The 19,668-nt window shown below is 35.3% G+C and overlaps 1 protein-coding gene across 2 annotated transcripts in view; it reads left to right on the top strand.

Annotated features, from left to right (window-relative positions):
• GXYLT1 (glucoside xylosyltransferase 1) overlaps positions 1 to 18,582 on the top strand; it is a 30,134-nt gene extending 11,552 nt beyond the window's left edge. For both annotated transcript variants that reach the window (XM_066319048.1, XM_066319049.1), the window contains 6 exons: positions 5,797 to 5,971; positions 6,894 to 7,019; positions 7,831 to 8,082; positions 14,083 to 14,206; positions 14,532 to 14,704; positions 16,694 to 18,582. In XM_066319048.1, coding sequence (XP_066175145.1) covers positions 5,797 to 5,971; positions 6,894 to 7,019; positions 7,831 to 8,082; positions 14,083 to 14,206; positions 14,532 to 14,704; positions 16,694 to 16,855 — 1,012 coding nt within the window. In that variant the 3' untranslated portion in view covers positions 16,856 to 18,582. The remainder of the gene's footprint in view (positions 1 to 5,796; positions 5,972 to 6,893; positions 7,020 to 7,830; positions 8,083 to 14,082; positions 14,207 to 14,531; positions 14,705 to 16,693) is intronic.
• Positions 18,583 to 19,668: the final 1,086 nt, after the last annotated feature.

The raw sequence follows: 19,668 nt of genomic DNA, 5'->3' as shown, positions 1-19,668 counted from the left end.
CCTACTTGTAATAAGTGTGGGAGTGATTTAACAGCTGCATTTTAATCAGTATAGCTTTGCTGCCTTCTTACTCTGCCTATTTGCTTTTTTTTTCCTGGTGACTAAAGGCTGCTGGGTTAGGCTTCTTAGTGGTTGATGGGTTTAGATCAAACAGGGCATTAAAAGAAAAAAAGATGCAATAAGTAAGCCATCTGTACTGCACTTAGTTATCTACCATTTGATTTTCTCAGGTATACTGTAGTGTCAGCTTTGAAATAACACAATTTGATTATATGAAAATATTTTACCTGCATAGTTTAATGACTATAATCAACATTTTCTGTGTTAATGATGAAAACCACTTCTATTACACCAAATTAGATGGAGCGGTATACAGGATGTTCCTGAGGTTTTGGTACCCTCTCACCTGTGCTTTCCATGTATTATGTGATAATAGGAGAACTTCACCTTGTACAAATAAGGGTGACCTCTAACTGCAGTTCCTTGTGTCAAGAAAGGACAGAGCTAAGCTTTTTGTGGAGCTGATGGGTATTTTAGTGCCAATAAAGGTTGTGTTGTTTTTTTTTTTTCTCTCCCAGCTAGTGCAGCTGGGATGCTGTGAAGGTTCTAGAAAAGTATAACCTGTCAAAACATACCTCTGTAGCTTACTGGCAAATTGCAGCTTCATAATTGTAATTGACCTAGAAATGCTAATTTAATATACAATGTGTCTTGGTAAACATCTTTAAATACAAGGCAGTGTCTTGACCGACAGGCTGTGGAAAACATTCTTCTGGCAGATTCACTGAGGATATCCACTTGTGTTCTTCTCTCAGAGGTTATTAACAGCAGAATTAATCATTACAGGATGAAGGTCTACACTTGGCATAGAATACTTCAGGTCAAGGCTTGTACCTCGCCTTTTGCTGCTGCTGAGTAAAAGGTTTTAAAATATATGTTTTTTACTCAAATTGTCAAAAGTGGGTTGTTTTAAATGTGTTTCCTAAACTCATGGGAGTATGTGTGGAGGTATGTCCCAAGTGTTTTGTTTACTTTTACTTCCCTACCCTTCACGTGTAATTAGTATCCTCACAAAAATGAAATTCTCTTGTTTCTTCCTAAAGACTCCAATTCTGTCATGGCTCAGTATCTTTTACTGGGTTACAGGTGCCTTCTTTCTCTTCCATTGTAATTACCAGAGGTTTTTCTTTCATTGCAGGAGTTAGGACTCTCAAATTACTGGAGATTTTTTTTTTTTTAGAAATTAGGTCTGTCAAGTTTTCTTTGTTAGCCTATCCAACACCCATCACCCTTACTATATTTCACCCTATTGTTGCCTTTTTCCAGCTTCTCCACTAGGTTCTCTCACACCAAAAGATGAAGCTTTTAGTAATTAGAAATGTACATATAGAAATCTACATTTGTGTTTTTCTGCCTCTGAACAAGTTTTTTGAAAGCATCTCCTCAATCTTGAAAGCATCTTAACCTTTTCAGGAGGTGTATTTGAGTTTCATTAAAGGTTCATACCAGAGCTGTGATACCTGATACCAAACCTGCTCAGGTTCAGACAAGTTACTTGTGGGTTTTTTATCTCCTTTTCTTCTGTTAGAGCCGGGATTAAATGCTGAAGAGACAGATTTTTATGTTCTCAGATGTTTATTAATTCTTACCTATAGTACAGTCTCACAAGTTGTGAGTTCTAGCTAACACGATGAAAAATGGCTCAGTCTCCATCTCTTTCCAAGGTCTTTTAAGTACAAATTGTCCAATTATGAAAGGACGCCTGAATTATTTTTACTTTTAACCCAATAACCAAACACCCAAGGTCTGCAAAGCAGATTATTCTATCCAATTACAATACACCACCCAAACCCATGAAGAAGCTGGTGAAAAAAGAAAGACTTAGCCTACATCCTAAAACCTCAATCATGCTTTATATATTACCATATACCAAAACCTTAAAATCTAAGTTTTTCCACCCTGTGATATTACACACTTCTATTCAACTACACACCCGTAATCCCAGTGCTATCAGTCAATTTTGGGAGCCTGTTCCTGGCCTCAGGTCAAATGTGTTTTCTTGAGGGTCAGTGGCTGTTAACACAGGAAGCCTAAAATTCTCAGCTTCCAGGATTCCAACAGTTACTATTCTTGTAGAATAAATTTTATTTTGCTCATTGTCAACTAACAACTGAACTGCTCAAAAAATGTATTGCCAAAAGATCTTTTGTCACTTGATCGTAACAGATACCAGACCAGTTATCTAAATGAACATGGTTTTCCTTTCCCTGGCTTCTGGTGAGGTAGCTGCTTGCCTAACTGCAGTGGGAGAAAGATGGAGGAAGCGTTAAAGAGATGGGAAAAGAAGGGAGCAGTTGAAGGCAGAAAATTCGGGGAGAAATTAGTGGAAAAACTAAAGCCATGTAGGCATAATATTGAGGAAGGGAGTGAAACAAATAATGAAAACCACAATTGTCTCTGGACCATAATTGGGGCTGGAACATGTTCACATGAAGGTGAGACTGCAGAGCTCAAGCTGATAAGCTCTGCTGAACAGTTTGCACTTCATGCCGCCTCTCACTTGAAGAAAAGGAAAAAGCAATGAAAGATGCTGGCAGCTGAGGGTTATTGGTGAATAATGTTCCTGGATGAAGATGGGGATAGGACTTCTCTCTAGGAGTGGACAGAGGTGTATATGGAAAGGAGAGGAGCAGCACTGAGGCCTGGTTGCTGAAAAGCAGGCTGTGGTTCTTAGTGGTCTGTATGTGGGGAAGTCAAATGCAGCTAATAATCACTTAAGGGTGTCTTTTTATGGAGTCTGGGGTAAGGACCACAATTCTGGAGTCTCCTAACTTCTGCCTTAATTCATCTAATATGTCTCATTCCCTTTGTAGTGGATAGTCAGAGGGAATGGTGACTTATTCTTTCCAATAACTTCTTTCTCCATCTGCTTCAGGGATAAAGCTTTATGTTGTGAATTTATGGATCTGAGTCCAACTGTTTCCCATTTGGTACAAGCTGAAATTCAGTTTTTGTTGGCTCTTTCTAATGTTTCTTTAAATAAAAAAAAAAAAATTAAGCACAGATTTAAAAAAAAAAAATTGAACTTAATAAGTCTGAAAGTTACAGAAGAGGTTGTGTGAGCAAAGTGACTGTAAAAGCGTTATAACATGATCAGTCATTTCTGTGTTGTGTGGCTTGAAATGTTCTTTTATTCACAGAGGTCACTAGATGTAGAAATAATAAAATATAGTCTTTGGATCTTAGTTAATTTTTTGGTTTCTTCAGCGTAAGTTTTGTCATACTTTCTTCATGGAAGGCTGTGTGTGACATGTAGTTCAGGAGCTTGGCTTTTAGCTATGCACTTTGTGTAGGTTTTGCCCTTATTTATCACATGACCTTGTAATATCACTGTAGGCTCTCATGACTTCAGGGCTTAATTATTGTAATTCCCTTTTCGGTGGATTAGTGATGAGGCTAATCTGCTGCTTGCAGCTTGTTCACAATGTGGCAGTGTACTTATTTCTGGGTTTGAACTACCCTCATCATATTCAGCTTGCATTGTGTTTTTTACACTACTGCTTAGTACATGGTGTAATGTTTAAATTAGCTTTATGTATAAAGGTCTGAATGGGCATGCCTTGATTATATTTCAGGATACCTTTTTTTTTTTTTTTTGTGAGTGTGTGTGTTAACCTGAACTAATTTTCAGATTTTACTTCAAGATTTATAAAAGGTTTCAATCTGCAGATTAAATCATCTGAATATAGGTATCTGCATATTGGTGTCTACGTCAGGTAGGTCTTAAACAGTCACTGAAATTCAAAGGGCATAGATCCGGGTGACCAGCCATTTAGTTGCTGAGACATAAATGGTTGGTGTTAGTCGGGAAGCACTTGGATATCCTAGACATCTTTTTAGGACTAGCAGACACAAAATGATCTTTGAAATACTTTTTGGCATCTGGAGATCAGGTGGGATATTCTAGAATGGGACTATACATATGTTAAAAATCTATTCAAGCCTTAAATGTTTACTTTGAAATAAGATGAATTAATCTCTACACTGCATAACCTGTTCACTAGGTCTCTATTGGCTTTAATGTGACTTTGGATACAGTTGAGGTAGGTTAGCATCTTCTTTTAGGTGCCCTATTTTGGATCTAGATCTGACCTATGAGGTCTTTTATCCATGTGATTTTTAATAACGCCCTGAATGTTGACTTAAGACTGGCTGCGAAATCTAATTAAAATTTTATTAATTTTAAATACCTGGATTTAAGATTAAAAAAAAACGTAGTTTTTCAGTTCTAGGTCTAGGGCACTTAATTATTTCAAAACTCAGAATGTTTTTTAAATGCAGCAATTATTTATTACATTAAAATCTAGCAGTTTTACAGTGATAGCTTTGCTTATATTTTGCCTTGTGAATGTGGAAATAATGTGTGTAGCTCTTTTCTCCCTTATAGAAAAGATACATAATATTTATTGCAAATTTAAAGGAAAACTTGTATGTATTTACATGGTTACATAAATAAGGTGGCAATTATGTGCTAAGAATCACATCTGGTAATTTCTGTTCTAGTGTGTCTCTGTTTCTAAGACTGGGTGATTTGTCAAACATTTCTCTCTCTGTTTGGTAAAGTCTTTTCTAACTTCAGAAATGGTTTGGCATTAAACTTGTAATTTTAACCTTCAGATACTTTTGGTTCTATTAGCCCCCTCCTCCCATAGTCTGTGCGAACAGCTCAGGTGCGTAATAATGTTTTGCAGATGAGCTTTGAGTTGGATGTGTGTTTAAGAGCTTTCAAAGCTTTTCTTACTTAATCTGGGAAATCCAGGAGATTTTTAGTATACCCACTGTGTTTGCCACCAAGTTAATGATATTTACCTGATGACAGTTTTAGTCTGTTATATAAAAATAGTGAAATAACTTTTAAGTGTGCCCTGTATAATACGTTCCCGGCACATCTCACCATAACTGTTGCAGAAGTGTCTTCAGAAATAAAGGATTTTCCAGTCCCCACTCCTTGCAATGATTAAGCCTCAAGGCCATGGACAGTGTGTATGGTCAGTGTACCGGAGGGATTTCCCAGAACCACTGGGAGCACCAGGGCATCCCACAAGGCCATCTGAGCTATTAGTTTCCCTCCTCATCCAGCCCACATTGCACTCCTGCAAGACGGAAGGACAGGAGAAAGCTTTCTGTGCTTTGTCAGTGCTTGGGCCAAGTGCTGAAGGGTGTGTCTGACAAAAAAGGACTTACTGAAGCAGAAAATGGATAAAACCTTGATCACTCAAAAATGTTCTCAACAGAACTTCTTGAAAGTAGGGGTTGTCTCACTTTTGTTGTTGAGTTCAACTCTGCTGTATTTGTCTTTTTTTTTTACTATGTCCGTATTTAGTTCAGGGAAAGGGGAAAAAACTCATGTATAGACTTAATGTGCTGTCAGCCTTTGACATTTTGAAGTAAATTCATGTAGTCTTTCTTTTAGAAAGCTATTTTGATGCATTTCTTTGCTAGTAATGAATAGTAAGACTGTAAAGAATAAATGTTTGTATATAGATCTCCTAGACTTCTAATTCCCTTGTAGGCTGGGATGGTGGGAGTGATTATGAGAATGGTTCAGATTAAATGTAAGCATACATATGAAGTGTAATGCTGTAGTTTGCATGTTCTGTTGAGTTGTACTTTGCTGGTTTGAGTATGATAAATTTGCTAATGAGTATGATAAATTATTTGCTGCAGTAAATTGTAGAGTTTTTCTTTAAGTCTCTGCTAGAAATAATGTCAAATGAAAAAATATTTTTGTATCAGATATGATTATATGAAAACACATCCTTCTGAGAAAATGCATCTAGCAGTGGTGGCCTGTGGTGAAAGACTGGAGGAGACAGTTACTATGTTGAGATCAGCCATTATTTTCAGCATCAAACCTCTCCATTTTCATATTTTTGCTGAGGACCAATTGCATGAGAGTTTCAAAGACATAGTAAGTATTCAGAAATGTATTCCATCAATTTGTAGCACAATTTGAGTAATGTACAGCAATTCTTCTACTTGTTTGATAGAGTGGCAGAAAGGCAACAGTCTACCAACACCTTATTACCTTATTTTTAGTGCTGGATGGGGTATCTTTGAAATTCTTTCCTGGGGAAGAATGTCAGCTGCTGATATCAGAGTTTCTCCTAGGGACAGACCAAAACTTCCTGAATCTTGAATCTGTTAAATACAAGCCTGGTGTTCTAAATGCAAACCAGTTACCTTGTGTGAGCTTATTTAGAGTTGGCTTTACAAGAAAAAATTACAGATCTGTCCTTTTTTGTTCCTGTGCTTACAGCATGAGTCAATCTTACATTGTTTAGAGAAAGCAAAACCCAGTTTTGAATATGGCAGATACTGTTATGTCTAATTTTAGTAAATTTCAGCTAATGAAAATTACATTATGACTGGAGTAGCAGTTTTAGAAGCTGACAAGGATGTAACTGTGGAGGATTTTACTATTTTTGTGCTTAAAATGTCATATTAACTGTGACATTAGCATGTTACACATCTTAATTTGTATACACTGTTATTTAAACAGTAACTGGCAAAAATAGAGTAAGTAAATTTGGAAAGATTTTGTTGGTATTTGTTCTGTTAAGAGGGGAAGAGTTTTAATTAATATACTTCTTGTAAATATTGATTTTGCTTCCTCTTCCTTTTGCATGTGATCTGATGTTTTCTTCATAGTGGCGTGCAGGTGCCACTTTTTGTTCAAGTCTTTTCATTAGCTGACATTCTTAGATTTCTATTATGGAAAAGAGGCATTGCACTTGTTTTCAAGTGTCAATTTGAATGGAGATTTGATTTGGTTGGGGGTTTTTTTTGTAATAGAATTGAAGTAATTTTTGTGATTTCTTATTTTCATATAGCTTGATGAATTCCCCTATGAAGGAAGAGTTAATTACACATTATATCCAATAACTTTTCCATCTGAGAGTGCAGCAGAATGGAAGAAATTATTTAAACCATGTGCTTCACAGAGACTATTTTTGCCGGTAAGTTACTTTGTAATAAGACAATCCAGAAGTCTATTTATGAAGCATCAAACTGTCCTTGTTAATCTGATTTCTGTTTGGTTTTAAATTAAGAACTACTACTACTCCTTAAAGTTACTTTTATGACATCCAACAATCCCGTTGTATCTCACGTTCTTCTGTGGCACTAGTACCCTATGGAATAAAGTCCTTTTTCACTTGATGCATTATGGCACATTATCTATCCTCAGAAAGAGGTTTAGGTCATGTCATCATATCAGAGTTAAGATGGATTTATCACACCTCATCTCCTCATTCAGTTGGAAAGTCTCCTGCATGCATGGGTTTGAGGAGTGTTAGAGAAAGAGAAACAAGAAGTGGGCTATTGTTGCCAGTGTTTTGTGTATATGCTCATCTAAAACACTTCAGAAAACATACTTCAGGGTAGTGAATTAGAGCAGTGGGATCTACCTCCCAAAGACAGGCTCTAAACACTTGTTTGATTAGCTGCATGGGAAAGGGAGGGAGCAGGAGCAAAAGAGGAGCTCCTGTTAGGGTGTTACACCTGGCCTCCACCTACTCCTGAGGAGCCCTGGCATATAAAATGTAGAATGAGTGCCTTTGCTTTGCTGTTCTATATAAGACTTATTTCCCTCTACAAAAATTCTTTAAAATGTGAGAAAAAGGAATGATGACAAATTTATTGACTGCAAACTGTCAGTGTAAAGTTAATTTATTTGCGTATGATAAGAATTTTTGCATTTTCTTGTGTTTTATGAAGAGAAGTTCAATAAAACTTAACATTCTGGTTTAAAATTTCTTTCCCTCACAGTTAATCCTCAAAAATGTGGATTCGCTGCTGTATGTTGATACTGACATCTTGTTTTTGAGGCCTGTTGATGATATTTGGTCTTTTCTGGGGAAGTTCAACTCCACACAAATTGCTGCAATGGCACCAGAACACGAAGAGCCTCGTATTGGGTGGTATAATCGTTTTGCTAGACATCCCTATTATGGAGTAACTGGAATTAATTCTGGAGTCATGCTAATGAATATGACTCGTATCAGAAGAAAATATTTCAAGGTATGTGTGTTGCATCAGTTGTATTTTTGGTGGATTTCTATCTTGTACTTTTATTTCTGTTTCACATTCGTATGTATTTTTCCAAATGTTTTTTCTGTAATTGTAATAATAATCTCAAAGTACACTGTCTTTAAAATAGTATCTATTTTTACAGTGTTGTTCATTGGAAGAATTGGAATTCTTGAATTTCAAGTGTGCTTGATTGATTTAATTTTTCTTAGTTCTGAGAGATCCTTAGATTTGATAGAATTTGCTGTAAATTACGTTTGCCAATAGGTATACCCACATTATTTCTTCACTGCAGGCGTCCGAGAAAAAGTTATTTTAAACTTGTAAAATGTCTGTAGTTGTATGACCAGGAGGTGGTGCTAAAACATTTAGTAAGTTGTTGAAAAGGAAGATTTCCAAATTTTGATCTTTTACATTGTAGCCAAGTGTTTATCACTCTAAGTTTCTTTTTATTTGCTTTGAAGTCCTAATTTTTGTAGACAAAGAAGTTCATCCTGCAATAGCTACATGCACGGAAGCAACGCACACAGCAGTAGAAATGGTCATTGCTTCTTAGACTTGTAGCTTTTTCCTATGTACTTGAAACACAAGTACAAAAGCAGTGCTATGTGATTATGCCTGGAGGGAAAGTACATCTCTGTTTAGAAGTTTGATTAGGGAAAAGTAACCATGCAGTCAAAAAATTCTGGAAGATGCATCTATATGAAGAGCAGTATTAACTTGCAGTAGACATAATTCTCCCTCATTTCCAGTGTAATAAGCAGCTTTCATCCTAGCATTCTTGCTATGTATTTTTCTTGATGGAAATTCAGGGAATTTAAGAGCAATGGAGAACGGATTATGTCAGTTGTAGTTAAAAGTAAAACATTGTAGTAGCTGTAATATATGGCTGTAGTTTCTCCAAGAAAACTTCTCTGTCATCATGTTATATATATATATATATATCTCATCAGTGAAATCTTGCATTGTCTACTTTGTTTGTTTTGCTGATTATATTATGAAGAAATGAAAATACTGAAAAGTATAAAGAGAAAAGCATGGGATTGAAAGCTGAATATATCTTAAGTTCTGACAGTGCATATCTGTATAGTGATTTATTTTCAGCATGGTAAAAACTAAGATAAGTTGGTCTTTTATTCATACTGTGCCAGAATTGTGATTTGAGTTCTCAGTACAACTTAGGTTATCAATTCATTGGAAACTCTATGCATTTTTGGTAAAATTGGAGTTCAAATTTTCAAAAGCATACAGATTATGTAGGATAGTAAAATTGTCAATAAAATCAACTGTAGTTTTCTGGAGGACAACATGAAGTCCTTTCTCCTTAACACCTAGTGGTGTTTTCTTCAAATTTAGGTGTATATGTATACCTAAAATATAAGATTTAATTAAGTGAAATAATTAGTGAGTATTTTGAAATTCAAAATGAAACACTGCACTTTCCCTTGGTTCTAGAGGACTAGAACATTTTTTCTGTGATTCTATGAGATCTGAGCAGGGGAACCATTTAGTTTATTCTCCCTCAGTACTTCGACTGTGGTCCCACAAGCTTGCAGAGCATCATAGTGCCCAAAGATGCACAAGCTTTATTACAAAAACTGCTGTTCATGGAAACTAGGCAGAGACTATGTTTTCATCTTCAGGTTCCTTGAATGTCTTATTATATAGATAATTGGTCAATAGGAAAAATTACAGACATCAAAGCAAAACTTGGAAAAGGATTTAGTGTAGCTGAGTCTATACACAGTGGGCCTGAGAATGTATGATTTTGCTTGTGATTGATAGCAAAGGAGCTACTATTCCCAAACCTTTGGAAAAGAGGTAGACCAAATTCAGGGATAGAGACTGTCCAATACCCCTTGCCAGTGACACTGCAAATGTTTCTGGACCTTACAGGTAACAATTCCATGTTGTGTCCCATTAACTATTCCAGTGAAATACAATAGAGCTAGAAAATGCTTCATTGCGTTATGGGAGGGTGTGAATTTGTTTATGTTCCTTCAGGAGGCTCAACAAATTCTTCAAGGAGTATATAAGTTCTCGGAATTTTTGTATCTTTTTAAAGATGCCTGTAGACCTTTTTGCATGATGCTGTAGTGCTAGAGCATTTTTCTGATGTGAAAGTTTTTGATCAGGATATGGATTTAAAACTGGGTTCTTTGTCTGTTGTAACCTGGATTACAAGCTGAGCTGCTTTGAGGCCTTTAAGCATCTTTCTTCTGTTGTCACATTGATTTTTAAGAGTCAGGAAGATCCAGAAGATGGAGAAATAAAAAATAGAGCCAGAGACTTTAACCAATGGTTACAATGTTCATCTGTGATAACCTGTAGTTCCGTGTACTGCTCCAGGATTAAGTCATCTTTTATCCCACTTCCCTATTTGAGCTTCAATTTTCTCAGGACTGTCAGGTCAGGCCATTTCAGACAAGCATCCCAGCTCCTTGGCTGTCGGTGCTGCCTAATGAATGTTGTTCCTTCTGGTCCTGTTTTATTTGTCTTGTGTGTTGTGAGTCTCTGTGCCTATGTACAGCACAAATACATGCACTAAATGCACACGTGTGTGTTCTTGTAAACAGATATATGTGCATGCACAGATGTCTTACTGAATATAGTGTGGTCAGTATACTGCGTAACTGCACGAGTCTAGAATTCATAGTGAAGCTTCTGATGGTTAGTGCCTACATGTTGTCTCTGCTAAGCAGCAGTTTGAGAATGGGAATGTAAAGCATTCCAATAAAAGACTGTTTAGGATATGGAAAATGTAATAGTGACTTTTTTGTATTTGTATACATATAGATGTAGATTTTTTTAAACTGGAAGAGATACAGCAAATGCTACAGGTACATTGCTTTTTAACAAAAAGACCAATGAGGCAATGTGAATGGAGAGCAATGACTTTGATCATATTTATTAAGAAGGTTAGTTGTGATGCCTGAGATGTAGGCAGTCAAGGAATGGAATAAGCTCTTAGAAAATCAAACAAGCTCCAAATAAACTAACTTCAGATAGAGAGTGCAAAGTAGAGGTTCATGGGTATGCTTTAGAAAAAAACCCCTGAGTTCAGAGAGCTTCTGTGACCTAAACCATTACAACCTTTTTTTTACCATTCATTGTTGCTTAGGGCTGTAGTTTCAAGAAATATGGTGAGCCTGCACAAAACCAAATTGCTTCTAAAAGAAAGGTTCCTGTTTCTTACCAGCTGCTTTTCTCTACTTTTCTTATTTACTTGATCATAGCCTTTGGTGTTCTGTCCTTCCTGTGATTCAATTCAATTTGCTAACAGTAGAAAAAATAAATCCTTCTGCTGGGTTACTGAAGTACACCAGCTTACATAAACATGCAGAAAGTCTGAGCACTACACTGTTAGTGCAAGAACAGGGTAGACTCGTGTAACCAGAAGGAAGAGGGCTGGCTCTCTTTTGGTATTAAGGAAATTTAAATTAGCCAGCTGTTTGTGGGACACACCTGCAGTTTGTTTAGATATTGCTGTGTGATTTTTTTTCCTCAGCTTTATATTTTCTTACTAGAATTTTAAAAAAAGTAAAGGCTAAATGTGATAGCTTTTTTAAGTCAGATTTCGGCCTTGGCCAGGCAGAAGTTTTCTGGTACAGAAATGAGTAATGACCAAGCTAAACAAATAAACAGCAAAACAACCCAAAATGTCAGAAAATACGCTGATGTTCCTTTGTATGTTTTGTTCTTACATATTTTCTTCTGCTCAAGTAAACTAGAGTTTTGAGAGTTCTTGAAAACCTGTCTGTATCAGTTTGATGTCATCACAGGAATGCCTACTATCGTTTGTTTTTTTTCTCAAATCACTAACATGCTTTGCATGTTGTGGAATACTGAGAGAAGGCTGGGAATTTAAAAATTATTGTAGCACTTTTTCTCTGATTTTTTTTTTTTACTTGAGTAACTTCCAAAAAGCAGTTCTATCAGCATCCTACTTCTCAGGCTGTTTCACATCACTGCAAGTTACAATGGAATATTTTAAAGAAGGAAAACAAGTAATTATTCAAGTAGTTTCTCTTGCTCCTGCACTGGTGTCATTATATATCACTGCTATATTATTAATATATAGCTCTTTTCTATTTATGCAAAGGTTATAGAGATACTACAATTTCCAGTTCTTAAATCTGACAGCACTATTTGTCAAGTAGCATTGCTTCTAGACATCTGGCTATGTGATGCATGTTCTTACCTGCTTTGCATCTTCTTGAGATATCCTCTGGATTTCTCTGCTATTAAAACTCTGCAAGTGAAAAGAAAATTCTATTAAATAATGGCTTTAGCAATTTAAACTTCTATTTCTGTGTGTTGCTCTAGAACTGTCTTTGGTGCCTATTCTCAAACCATGGTTTGCCTGGTATGAGTGAGCTAATTTAATTCTGGTTTTAATAATTAGCATTTTGTCTGAACTTAAATCTTGGGTCAGTATTCTGTGAATTGCAAATTTCGGGTGAGGGAGTAATCTTTACTGACTGTGATTTAGTCTTATTTATTTGCTTTTTTGGAAGGTTTTAGCTTAGTGTTAAACCCTGTGTTTTATTTCATTTAATCACTTTGCATTGAATCTAATGATAATTCTTACTAACGAAGACTTTTCTTATGCATTTCTTATGGCTGTGCTCATCGAATACTTGCAATCATGATCATAAATTTTATAGGAGAGAAGGGACTGTAATATTCTGTTTGGCTTCTTGCATAATATAAGGTATAGATCTTTTTTTGTATTAATTCTTGACTGAAATCTTGTAGTATTTCTTGGTTTAGTCTTCAGTTCTGAAAGCCCCTCATATTTGATGGCTGAAATGATTTGAGAGAAGAGTAAAAACTGAACTGTAATTTTGTATTCTTTCTACTTTGTCATTGTAAAGCTCAGAGAAAGAAGTCTTTGATACTGTATATCTCAAACTGAGTATTTTGCTCCTGGTAATCTGTCTCTTAACATGATATTGTTGTATGAAAATCCCAAACAATACCGGAGTTCCAGTACAATTTTTTTTTTTGGCAGCTTGCTTAAAAAGAAGCACAGTTACAATGCTTGTACTTGTTTAGGAATTTTCTCTCTATGAGACTTATTGTTATTCCATCCACACTCTCAAAACTATGAAGTGCAGGGTACAAAGTGAGCAGCCTTGTTCCTCTTCTGTTCTAGTTGAACTTAAATAAGGTGTAGAGATAAGGGATTAGTTTTAGAATATGTAACTATTAAACTGCAGATTTGAATCCCTTTGTTAACATGCAATTCAGTGTAGGCCAATTTACTCCAAGTAGTTGCTCCTCAACACGAACTTTAGAAGTGCTCCTTTTCTTTTGAAGCGATCCTGCTAAATCAGGAATTTGGGAATTTGGTAATAGCTGATGTTTTGGTCCTTACTGACTTGCTAGTGAAAAGTTATCCTGTCGATGTGGAAATTCAAGTTCAGTAACTAAAAAAAAAAGTTCAGCTGGGTGAAAAAGCTTATGAAAAATGTTTGAAGGATTTCTGTATTATTGTACACTGCTTTGTAGCCAGTATTTTTTATCTGTAGGTGTTTGGAACTACTTAAGAATTAATTTTCTATTAAACTGGTACAAATTTTTGCAGTTAGTGTTGGAACTTGTGTATATTATAATTCTGTGATATAGAGAGAAACTGCATGATGTGAGGATATTTGAATACTCCCCATCTACTTGCTGCATGACTTAAATGCAGTTTTGGTGTTAGATCCTACTGCTGTATAAAAAATCCCTTGCTATTCTTAGAATTCTTTGGTTTAGATTTTAGAGGGAAATTTTTCAGTAAGTTGATCACTGAGAAATAAAGCTTATTGAAAATATCTGTAACTAGTTTCCTTAGATAGGCTTGTTGGTTTAAAAGGAAGAAATTATCTATACATTTGAAATTTGTACCTTTGAAGTGCAAACTACTGAAATTCTGTAAGGCATTTCCTTCCCTATAGGTGTAACTCCTGAATGTGTGTTTTTTTGCTTTGTTTTGTTTAATAGAATGATATGACACCAGTCCGGTTACAATGGGGAGAAATTCTGATGCCACTACTGAAGAAATACAAGTTGAACATAACATGGGGTGATCAGGATCTATTGAACATTATGTTTTTTCACAATCCAGGTAAATCTACTTTGATTTTCAGTCTAGCACTGTGAAAAAAAAAAAAAAAAACCAAAAAACAAAAAACCAAAAAAGAACAGTAAAAAATCCAGGAAAATATTCCATTAGAAGGCTTTTGGGTGAAAGCATTCAAGGGACTATCCACTTAATTCTCTGAAAGCATTTGAGAGACAGTGCTGGAGCTTGCTTGAATGTAATTAACTGTTAGATTCCAATACAACTGTACAGAAATTTATAAAGCTGTTCTAAATAAATAAAGAGAAGATTGGTTTATTTCTTGAAACAATTTTGATACTTAACCCAGAGCATTCATTGTTCCATACAGAAAGTCTTTATGTCTTTCCTTGCCAATGGAATTACCGGCCTGACCACTGCATCTATGGAAGCAATTGTAAGGCAGCTGAAGAAGAAGGTATATTTATTCTTCATGGAAATAGAGGTGTTTACCATGATGATAAACAACCAACTTTTAGGGCCGTCTATGAAGCAATAAAAAATGTAAGTGATTTTTGCATTGTACTTGTTATTATTTCATGTATGTTTGTCTATAGTGGTACATGTATTTTGTAGGTATGTTGATATCTTGACTGAGATAAAGTAATTTTTTTCTCTTTTAAGTAATGTCAACTGTTTTACTACTTTTTTCTCTTTTATTGTTTGGATGGAGTTCCATTATGTTCCTGCTTTGATGAGCATCTTTTGAAACAGAGTGTAGACTATATCTAGGTTAGGATTCTAAGGCAATGCCTGTAGTTGTCAGTGTTTATTTAAAAGGCTTTTTTCTCATTTATTAAATAATAAATGTAAACTGTTTCCATGAGCAATTTGACATCTTAGAATATCTGAATAGGAAGGGGCTGACAAGGATCGTTGAAATGCAAATACCTGGCTCTGCACAGGACCGTCCCTGAGAGTCACACCATTGTCCAAACACTTCTTGCATGGTGCCAAGCCTCATGCTGTGACCACTTCCCTGGGGAGCCTGTTCCAGTGCCCAGCCACCCTCTGAGTGAGGAAGCTTTTCCTGATACCCAACCTAAACTTCCCTGGTTTCAGGACATTCCCTTGTGTGCTGTCACTAGTCACCACAGAGCAGAGATCAGTGCCTGCCCCTCCTCTTCCCCTCCCTAGGAAGCTGTAACTGCAACGAGGCTTCCCCAGAAGGCCCTTCACCATCCTTGTAGTCCTCCCTTGGACACTGATAGCTTTATATCCTTCTTTTATTGTGGTGACCAAAACTGCACACACTGCTTACTCAAGGTGGGTCCACACCAGTGCAGAGTAGAAAGGGACATCTTTTTCTCTAGGCTGAACAAGCCATCACCAGAAGCTTCATTTTTCTGGAGATTTTAAAGTGCAGAAAATATCCCTTCTTCTGAAAGTTTGTACGTATTTACTGCAACACATTAATAACTAATTTTATGTAGTTTTGGATTGTAATTTTTTTTTTAAATACTATGTTTTGACCTTTTCCAGAGATTCAGTGTATTAATATTTTGCTGTTCCTTTAAATACTAAGCACAGTGGCTTCTTTTCATTCTGCAAATAAGTCATCTATTAAACTATTTATCACTACTTCAGTATACTCATGGAAGAGCTATAAAACTTAGCACTGATGCACATTTTAATGTAGCAGGCTACTGTGTGTGTATAACCTACAAAAATCAAGAGTATATTTTAATGTTGCTTTATTACGTGTTGTCATATAGATATAAAAATGAAGAAAAGTACTTTTGGGGGTCTGAGAATACATTGCAGAGAAAGTGATTGTATTTCCATAAAAATATTACTTCTTTGTTTCCTTTGAGCATTGTCAAAAATAGAAGAAAAAATTATTTCCTTTTATTTATGATTCCATTTCGTACGTGAACATGTGAGGGAAAGCATGTAAACCACTACTGATTCAATGGCAGTAAGATGAACAAAATTGCATTACTCCAAAATGCTGTTTTCACTTATCATTTGTTTATAAAAAACACTGCAGTGTTGAGCTAATGACAACTTTATTTCATGCCCATGTTAAACATAGTATGTGTTTGATCATCATTCAGTTTAATGAAACTTCAGTACCATTTTTTATATTGCTGTTTCATTATAATTTGATAAGAATTGTATTACTTAAAGGTTATATGTCATTTGAGAAAGTTACCATACAACAAAAAAAATACCCAGAAATCATTTTAGAGTTGTAAATTTTCAGTTGGGTAAGGCAATTTTAAATTTCCTCCTTGCCTGTCTGTTGACTTGCTTAACATTAAAAAAATATACCTTTCTTGTTAGGTTTATTGAAAGCATGAGAGTATATTTCTATAATTTAGAGGTGTTTTTAAATTAATGCCTTCAGAAGCACTTGTGAGTTCTGGAAAACATTTAATAAACCTATAGATGACAAATATGATGCTGAAAATAATTTTTACAAAACTCTAATACCTCTGAGTAATGACAATCTTCCATATAAACCTTAAATTTTCTTAACCTCTTTTACAGTATTCATTTGGAGATGACCTGGTTCATTCACTGCTGCAGCCCCTAGAACAGGAACTACAGAAAACCATGCATACATACTGTGGAAGAGTATACAAAGTGTTCATAAAGCAGCTGACAAAAAGCATAAGAGACTTGTATGCCAGAAGATCAAAGGGAAGGTGATTTTTGACTCTTAGCTATTTTATCAAGAGACTGAATTAACATAGCTGGTCAAAAGGTGCAAGAATTCTATTACAGCTTGAATGGGCTCTTAATGTGCCCAGAAAAAAAGTTTACTAGCATGCATAAAAATGAAGAAAATATTCATGTAATGAAGAACAAGAACTTTTTTCTGCAAAGGTGACTTTTTGGTTTTTTGAAGTTTAGTCAGTGCTAATGTTTGTCTCATCTCTGATGATTTGGGTGTTACTGGCTTCTATGGTCAGTACTTTTTAGTCTGCATAATTCAGTTATCGAATGATAAATGAACAAGGAAGAAATGAAGATGACTCTTGTTTGGGAGTGTACCTCATATATTGTCTAAAATTCTCTTAAACTGTGAATGTAGCAATAACTGAGTCAGCAGCACTAACCTCACTTTAAAGGTGTGAGCCTTTACGTAAACAAAGTTGTTTACAAGGGCAGAAAATACTCTCTTGTCAAAGAAATGTGTTGTAATCATTGACAATCTGTATGTGCCTTTATATGTTCATCTCTTACATGTTGAAGTACTGTTTTGACAATCTTGTTTCATTTATCTCAGATGTAAGCTGCACACTATAAATATGATTTTCTGAGAAACTAATGACTAGTATGTGATACTAGTTTTCTCTGTTAGTAAATACAGAGACTTTATATTAAAAATGATTTGTTTCCATGTTGTAAAGCCATTAGCACCAAAAGGCAGAGCAGAACTGAGGGGGTTTTAAGTAAAAATCTGGTTTGAAGTTGTCTTACAATACTTTTTAAAAAATTCATGGTTTTGCAGCTTTATAGGGCATTTTGGAAGTAGAAAAAAAGCCCAGTGGTGGAAATCTGTTGCTGTTGTATTTCCATACTAGGACTTTTTACTTGATTATTGGTAGAGAGTATGTAGTACCTAAAAGTGAAGAGCTGTAGTAAGAGTTCTGATGCTTCATCAGACTGTGTAGTAGATGGATTTTTTAGAGAATATATCCTGTTAAAATATTTTTTTAATAAATGGCTTTAAAATAGTTTTGGGGCAGACCCTCAACTACATGAACGCATTACTGTTGATAAGATGATAGTGATTTGCAGCAGGTAAGGATTAGGTTTCCTCCAATTACCTTAGTGAATAAAGAAAAACTTCTCTTCAAGTAATAAAAATCTTTTCTCCAGGCAAAAACCATGAAGAAAAGGACTGAATTCTAATGTTACAGTGAAATATTTAAACTTGCATGGTATGAAATGTATATGTAAAGTATATATGAGCTTAGATAACCTGTCTAAGTGAGATGAAGTCTTCATAAAGCGAACTTTTGGATTCCAGGGAAGTTCCTGTGTGTTGAACGTGGAGGATCCACTCACTGACTTGCACCTTCATCCCAACCCCATTTTAGAAGCTTAATTTTTTTAGCTGTTCCCTTGTCAAAGATAGACTGGCTCTGACTTCCAGGTCCATGTGAGCTGGACAAATGCTTTAGCAGTAGGAAAACACAATCTGCTGTCAGCAGAGTTTGTATCTGCTTCTAATTTCCCTGCAGGCTCAGGGTATAAATTTTTGGGATGTAATCTAGGAAGCAGTCTGCCTCTCATGTAGGACTCTTTTCCTTGCTTTGTAACCTTTTGAAGCCTGAAAATGTAGAAATCTCTGTGAAGGTGAATACTGTAACTGACTGTACAATATGCAGTGCATTATTTTTTTACATAAATACTGATTTTTATATCAATTTGTCTTCATCTTTCCTTTTTTCTTGTACTATGTGTTTGTATTTAAAAAATCTTTCTACTTGTTTTTTGTGTTTGTCTTTGAAAACATTTTCTGTTTCGAATTTATTTTTAGTACGTTGTAGACATGCCAAGATGTCTTAAAACCTAATGGGCTATTTAAGAAAAAAATGGGGAATGTGAACTTCAGCAGCAATTTTTCCATTTAGATTTCAAATTTTATGGGGGAGTAGAACAAAAATAATTAATATTAATGCTTATTGTAGGAAAAAAATTTCTTACTTTCTGCTTTTGTCTAGAAATGTTTAGTTAGCAAATTACAAATAGCAGAATATGGCCTTATGCCATAGGTTTTGATTATTTTTTTTAATATAAATGAAAACTGCTCATCTCAGGTCACCTCCAGGTAACACTCATGAACACTTTTTAGAAAACTTTAAAAAAGCAAGTAGCTTCCATTAAAAAATTCTCCAGAGTATTTGTCTGTTTCAAATACATTTCTAGTTCTCTTATCACTGTGTTTTAAATTTAGAAAAATAACCTACCTTTACAAACAAAATCCCAAGTCTGGCTTATAAGGGAACATTTTGAAGATGCTAAAAAGACTGGGTATCCAGATAATGTGATAGAAACTCTTTATGCTCCCAAAGATTTCAATACCTGATTTGTAAGGTTATATGCTTAGAAGTGTAGAGCTTACATCTAGCTTGGAAATCCTTGTTACTGTCTAGTTTTGGAAGCATTGCTTTTTCTACAAACATAGTGAGTACTAACAAATTTCAGACCTTTAGGAATCTCATTTTTAATGATTTATTTGTTATGAAGTTATTATAAAATGTAAAGTTTGATAAAAAAATGTGAACATCAGGAAATACACGTTCAGGTTAACGGAAGATAAATCTCTCTTCCTCCTGCTTGATTAGTCTCTATGTCATGGTACCATTATTCTGTCTCTTTTAAAGGGATCACAGTCTCATGGTAAAGAGGTCTGTGTGAAGATGTTATTATCTTATTTGGATGAGCTTCTGTCACTCATTGTAGACAGTATGGAAAGCAAGCTGTCCCTTAATGGGACTGAAACATCCTTG

The sequence above is a fragment of the Sylvia atricapilla genome, chromosome 5, assembly GCF_009819655.1.
Source record: "Sylvia atricapilla isolate bSylAtr1 chromosome 5, bSylAtr1.pri, whole genome shotgun sequence".
NCBI lineage: Eukaryota > Metazoa > Chordata > Aves > Passeriformes > Sylviidae > Sylvia > Sylvia atricapilla.
Note: the sequence above shows the minus strand (reverse complement) of the source record. Positions and strands in the feature narration are given on the sequence as shown.